This window comes from Zonotrichia albicollis, chromosome 8 (genome assembly GCF_047830755.1).
Source record: "Zonotrichia albicollis isolate bZonAlb1 chromosome 8, bZonAlb1.hap1, whole genome shotgun sequence".
Taxonomy (NCBI): Eukaryota; Metazoa; Chordata; class Aves; order Passeriformes; family Passerellidae; genus Zonotrichia; species Zonotrichia albicollis.
Window position 1 is genome coordinate 38388428 of NC_133826.1, and position 6822 is coordinate 38395249.

The 6822-nt window shown below is 50.2% G+C and overlaps 1 protein-coding gene across 1 annotated transcript; it reads right to left on the minus strand.

Moving 5' to 3' along the window:
- Positions 1–779: 779 nt before the first annotated feature.
- Positions 780–1712, minus strand: LOC141729785 (olfactory receptor 14J1-like). Its single transcript, XM_074545511.1, has one exon. The coding sequence runs from the start codon at positions 1710–1712 to the stop codon at positions 780–782; it is 933 nt and encodes a 310-aa protein (XP_074401612.1).
- Positions 1713–6822: the final 5110 nt, after the last annotated feature.

Below are 6822 nucleotides of genomic sequence, written 5' to 3' on the forward strand. Positions count from 1 at the left end.
CCCACGGAACCAAGGAGACCATTGTTGCTCTGCATGGTCTCATGGACCCAAGGAGAACAGTGTGACAGTGCAGGGCCTTGTGTAACCAAGAGGCCATTGTGACACTGAGGGGCCCCCTGGAACCTAGGACATCTTTGCAGATGACACCAAGCTGGATGTGAGTGTTGATCTGAGGTAGAAGGGCTTTGCAGAGAGACCTGGACAGGCTGGATTGAGGGGCTGAATCCAGCAATTTCAGATTTAAAAAGTCTAAGTACCAGGCCCTGCAATTTGGCCCCAGTGCTATAGGCTGGGGATGGAGTGGCTGAACAGCAGCCAGGCAGAAAGGGACCTGCAGGGACTGATGGACAGCAGGCTGGACACGAGCCATCAGTGTGACCAGGTGGCCAAGAAGGCCAATGGCTCCTGGCCTGGCTCAGGAATGGTGTGGCCAGCAGGAGCAGGGCTGATGTGCCAGCACTGATCTACCCCCAGCTCTGCACACAGACATTGCTGCTGCAGCTCCAGAGAAGGCAACAAAAGGGCATCTCTGCAGAAAACTTTGCTGGGACGTCCTTTACTTCCTTTAAATACACCAAGAGTGCAGTCCCCCATTGACACAGTCTGTGGCCACAGGGAAGGTGGTGAGAAACAAAATGAGAAATGGCACAAGCAATGATGTTTCTTTGTGGACAGAATGAAAAAACTAAAACAAAGGAAAGAAATCTCCAAAATGAAACCAACAAGAAGTATCAAAAACTAGTTTTATTACAAGTGATTTGCAGAAATTGTGCAGCAGTTTAATGTTCCTGAAAGCATCCAGTGATCAGTCTCCTCACAGCAGCTTTGAGCTCCTGGTTCCTCAGGCTGTAGATGAGGGGGTTAAGGGCTGGAGGCACCACTGAGTACAGAACTGACACAGCCAGATCCAGGGATGGGGAGGAGAGGGAGGGAGGCTTCAGGTGAGCAAATATGGCACTGCTGATGAACAGGGAGACCACAGCCAGGTGAGGGAGGCAGGTGGAAAAGGCTTTGTGCCGTCCCTGCTCAGAGGGGATCCTCAGCAAGACCCTGAGGATCTGCACATAGGAGAAAACAATGAACACAAAACAGCTAAATAGTAAGCAGACACTAACTACAATTAGCCCCAGTTCCCTGAGTGAGGAATTTGAGCAGGAGAGCTTGAGGATCTGTGGGATTTCACAGAAGAACTGGCCCAGGGCATTGCCATGGCACAGGGGCAAGGAAAATGTATTGGCTGTGTGCAGCAGTGAATTGAGAAAGGCACTGGCCCAGGCAGCTGCTGCCATGTGGGCACAAGCTCTGCAGCCCAGGAGGGTCCCGTAGTGCAGGGGTTTGCAGATGGACACGTAGCGGTCATAGCACATGATGGTCAGGATATAAAACTCTGCCACAATAAAGAAGAGAAAGAAAAAGAGCTGAGCAGCACATCCTTTGTAGGAGATGTTCCTGGTGTCCCAGAGGGAATTGTGCATGGCGTTGGGGACAGTGGTGCAGATGCAGCCCAGGTCGCTGAGTGCCAGGTTGAGCAGGAAGAAGAACATGGGCATGTGCAGGTGGTGGCCGCAGGCTACGGCCCTGATGATGAGGCCATTGCCCAGGAGGGCAGCCAGGGAGATGCCCAGCAAGAGGCAGAAGTGCAGGAGCTGCAGCTGCCGCGTGTCTGCCAATGCCAGCAGGAGGAAGTGCCTGATGGAGCTGCTGTTGGACATTTGTGCTGTCTTTACATGGTGATCTGTAAAAAAAGAAATTATGGGATATCTGGGCTTGGAGAGGACTTCAAATATCCCAGCACAGCCTGGGGGCACTTTCCCCCCACTACCTGCCAAGGGCTGTCCCTGCCATCAGCTGCTTCCCTGTGCCCAGGGCTGGGCCCTGCCAGTGCTGCCAGAGCCCAGCCCAGTCCTGGGGACTCAGCTCTGCCCTGCAGACCCCTCCCAGCTCAGGCACTGCCCAGGGGCAGCTCTGGCTCTGCAGGCTCTGATGGCACCATCAGAGCAACCCCAAGGAGGCTGGAAAAGCGACAGTGATGCTGCCTCTAAGAGGTCTTGTGGTAATTTCTTTCACTGCCTGGTTTATTCAGATCCGGGAGATTTTGTTTGGTTTTTTTTAAATACCATTCTGAAAAGAGAGATTAATACATATGTGCGATTTCCCATCCAGGCAACCCACAGCATTACATTAAAAATGCAGGATTTTCCCTCTTATGCAGCTTCTGCTTTGCTGTGCTCCATGTATAAGCTATTTGGACATTTTCTGCAGTAAAATGCCATGCTGGGAGCAGTCCTGAGCAATGCAGCATCCTCACCAAAGAAGGAGAACACTTCCAAGCTTACCAGCTCTCACTCCCCGCCCACATCTTGTCCCCCAGCGCTGGGAGCAGCTGCCAGGGCTGGCTGAGAGCGTTCCCTGGCAGGCAGCAGAGTCCCTGCCCCAGCACAGCGCCCTGGGCTGCAGGACCCTGCTCTTCAGCACAGCCCTGGGCACCCCTGGCTGCTCTGCACAAGAGACAATCAGAGAATGTACTCACAGAGTCTGATGGCATTGGGATGTTCCAGCTGTAGGAGATCACTCCAGGAGCTGCAGCTGCATTGTCCTGCAGCCAGAGGTTCCTGTGCCAAGGGCTGGCAGTGACTGTGCCCCAGGCACTTCTCAGCACCTTCCCAGCCCTGACTGATTGAAGCTCTCTGTGCCTCTGTGCTGTGCCCGGGGTGGCTGCAGGCAGTGCCCCAGCCCTGCTGGGCTGGGAGAACAGCTGCTCATCAAGAGAAACGTGCTTTTGAAGCTTTGCTTGGTTACCAGGAACTGCCTCTGGTCCAGGAGCCCAGCTCAACTCAGCAGCACAGACACAGCAGAGGCACTTTAATGAGCCTCTGGGGCTTTGTGCTCAGGCCCTGAACATCAGTCCCTGAGAGGGAGCTGAAGAAACCTCTCCAGAACTCCAAGTCAGAATCCAACTACAAAGTTTTTTGGACTTTTAATGGGTTCCAGTGTGGGACACAACTGAGAAAGTGTCCCCAGGCCCCAGGCAGAACAGAGAACTGCAGGCAGTGATGAGGGGTGGGGACAAAGAGAAGCCAAGTCTTGGTGCCATGGGGCACAGCAGGGTCTGTGCCACCAAGGGCTGTGAGGAGACACCTTGTCCTGAGACCCTGGGGCCTCCTGGCACAGCCCCAGCCAGGCTGGGCACTGTCAGCCCCTTGTCCTGCCCTCAGCACCCTCCCCTAGCCCACATCCCAGTGGCCTCAAGGATCTGCTGGAAGGATTCCCTGGGGAGCCTTGCTCAGCAATGGCCTTGGGGGCTCCTGAATGCTCCCTGCAGGGACTGCAGGGTTTTCAAATGACTTTGGGTTTGGCTTTTGCCTTGGAATCTCTTGGAGGTTTGTGTAATCATGACCTGCAATTATCTGCTGTAATGAGTCCCTGGAGAGGCTTTGTCAGTACCAACACTCAGTGGGGCTCATTAATGCTTCAGAGTACTTCAGTTATTTTAAGGTACTTGGTGTTTCTCTTTTGATACAGACTCTGGGAGAGGTTTGTGCAATCATGGCCCCAGTTATCTACTTTAATGAGTCCCCTGAGAGCTTTGTACTAACACTCAGTGGGGCTCATTAATACTTTGAGATACTCAAGGTTTTTAAGGTACTTTATGGATTTAAGGATAATTTTAGGTACTTTTAAGGATTTTCCTTCCCACACTGAGTCTCAGAGAGGTTTTTGTGACATGCTGGCTGCCAATTCTCTCCTCCAAGGAGTTCATGAGGAGCCTGTGTTGCATATCTTCCCCCTTTCTGTTTTACAACAAAGATGGAACTGAAAGAATTTTCCAAGACTTTCTAAGATCATTGAAACAAACATGGGACAATTAACAATACTACAACAAAAACTAAGACGCTGTTTTAGCTAGACATCATTCAACCCTTTAATCCCTAGGATTGGAAGTGTTTGTTGAACCAGTCTTTGTTTTCCACTTGAAGCTTCTTGAAGCTTTCTTCCTTCAGTACCTGAATGCTCTTGTGGATTGACTCGCTGTGGCTGGAGAGGTTCATGCAACACATGCCCTCAGAGTCTACACAGCCATGCCCATGTGCCCAGAGTAAAAACTCTATCGCTGTTCTGCAAGATGGCATGTCTGATGGTTTCTATGTCTGAGAGCAGGCCACTCAATGTGAGGGAGGTAGCATTGGTGTGCTCACTTAACAGGCACCCAGGATGGTCTAACTGTCCTAAAGCTTTAGCTGCAGCCACCCAAAGTAGTAAAAAATTCGGATGCTACCATCTGATACCTGGATTAAAGCTTTCAAAGCCATCTCTTTGATATCATCTAATACTTCTCTGGGGATACCTGCTGCTTGATCATCTGGTCGGCTGTGTTGTCCTTCTCCAGCTAGATGGCTGATTGTCAATTCCACCCTTGCCTCATTATTAGCACAGTCTGCTATTAACTGATTTAGTAAACACTTCCATCCTCCTTCCTACAGGGTGTATTCTGTAGGTGACAAAAACATGGTCATAATGTATTTTAAATCATAGGGGGTTAGGACGTGCTGTAAACATTGCCCTCAATAGGCCATTAAAACAAGGTAAGTCCTTCCTATGGTCTTTAGCTGCCCTACACCAATCCTTGATTTCCCCATAAACCAGTGGCTGATACCTGGGGTTCTGCCCCCTTCTTTCATAACATACCGGGCAATGAGGAGTTTCAAGGCTATTTGCCAGTCTCCTTCCTTAACTGGAGGCATGGTCCAGAGGGGAGAGCATGATTGACAGTGGGGGCATGACCCACCGTTGGGGGGGTGGAGTCTGGAGGTTCGTTCAGGGCGGAAGAGAAGATTGTGGTAGCAGGAAGTAGAAGAGCCAAGATGGAGGGAGGATGGTCAGTCTCCCAAGCCACATTCAGGCTCCTGTCTTGAGTCTCCAGGGCATGATGTTCCAAGACAGCATGGCCATTGCCATCTTGGGCCATCATGGAAGGTCTGAGAAAGGCAGGTTTGAGGGGAGTGACCAATGGATTGAGGTTTCGACACACTGCTTGCTGGTGAAGGGTCTCAAGAATGGTATGGAAGATGGGGAGCATTCGGGGTGCACTGTGGTCCCTTTTGATCAAAATGTTGTACAGTTTAGCTCCCACTGAATCCCAAAACTCAATGGTATGGATTTCGCCAGCAGAGGCATCTGGAAAATTTTTAATGATCCACCTCATGATTGGTTTTATTTGGTTCTTTGAAGATATTTGGCCATGATCAGTGAGAATTAAAGCATCCACATATGCTCCTTTCTACTTTAGACATCTGGCTGCCCATTTTTCTCTGTCTCTGCCTTATGGGGAAGAGCCACCAGAATACCCCAAATCAATAATGGGATGTGGGTCCATACTGTAAAAACACAGTGGCAAAAAGGGCAGTAAATGTCTTGCATTTCCCCAAACCTGCCTGCAATCCTATACAGGTGAAACCGTCATCGTTCCTGCTGATCCCGGGCAAGGTCCCTTGAAGCAATGATGAATCCACTGGGCCCGGTACAATCCAAAATCCCAGGGAGCACGGGCCTATCCATCAGCTAACCCCAGCTGATGTGACTGACACAGGGAGCCCTGAATGTCATGGTCCCTATTCAGGCGCCAAATGTCACAATGAGGGTGGCTGCAATAAACTCCTTCGGTTCCCTGACTTAAGGGCGAGGTTGGCGAAAATGAAAAGGTGCGGGTTTGATGGAGGTGCTCAAAAAGAACTTTAATAACAGGGTGAAAAACAATAAACATGGAGGAGTTGAGAACAGTATGAGGGGCAGGATCCCAAGACCTGAGACAAAGGGAAAGCTACAATATAGACACTTGGGGCTGGAAAACTAGAACAATACCCATATAGAAGAAAAAAATAATCAATAAACCACTAGGGGAGGAGAACTTGTACAACTTAGCATAACAACATTAAAGGCTTATGGGAGACCTCTCAAGCTCACCCTAAGTTAAACAAATGATTCCTAGGACTTGAAACTCACACCCAGTTCTTCCGGGGTAAAATTTTGCTGACTGTAAGTTACACCTAGGCTAACTCCCACACTGCTGCTTTGCTCTGGTCTCTTGGGACCATGTGGCCCAACAGAGCCACAATGATGTCCTTGGTTCCATGAGGCCCCACAGTGTCACAATGGTCCCTTGGATCCATGGTGCTCTGCAGTGTCACAATGGCCCCTTCATTTCACAAGGCTCCCAATTTCACATTGGTCTCCATAGGAAAGAAGGCATGGAGGCCCCGTGTTTCAGGAGCTGATGAACAGCAACCACCAGAGGCTAAGGCAAGCCTGACCTGTCTGTCCTGGCAGGTTTGCTTGGAGCACCCTTGGATATCCAAAATTATGAATGCGGAATCCTAATTTCAGACATTTGTGCCTGGAGAAGGATTTTTTTTCCATACAAAGAAAAGCACAGAGCCCTTTCCAGTGTTTGGAAAACAGGTGAGTTCTGTCACTCAGAAGTTAAAGACCAGCCAGATCTGTCCATCCTGGCAGCTTTAGTCTGGCAGCAATCCTTGGATACACAGAAATTTGGAGGTGGAATCCAAATTTTGGCCATGGATACCTGGAAAAGCTGGACAGTTCTTTTCCAGAAGAAGGAAAGTGCAGAGCTGCAGTGTTTCAGGGGCAGATGGGAGCGGCCTTCCACATTCCAAGGTCAGCCAGATCTGTCAGGTGACCCCTGGGAGACCAAGGCAACCATACCTCTTTGGTTTTCCCTTGCTTCCACAGGGCCCTGCAGTGCCACAATGGTTCTCTTGCTTCCATGATGCCCTCAGGTGTCATAATGGCCCCTTGGTTACACAA

What these genes read in the sequence shown, in the direction of transcription:
- LOC141729785 (XM_074545511.1), bottom strand. Translation starts at nt 1,712, where the DNA reads ATGTCCAACAGCAGCTCCATCAGGCACTTCCTCCTGCTGGCATTGGCA.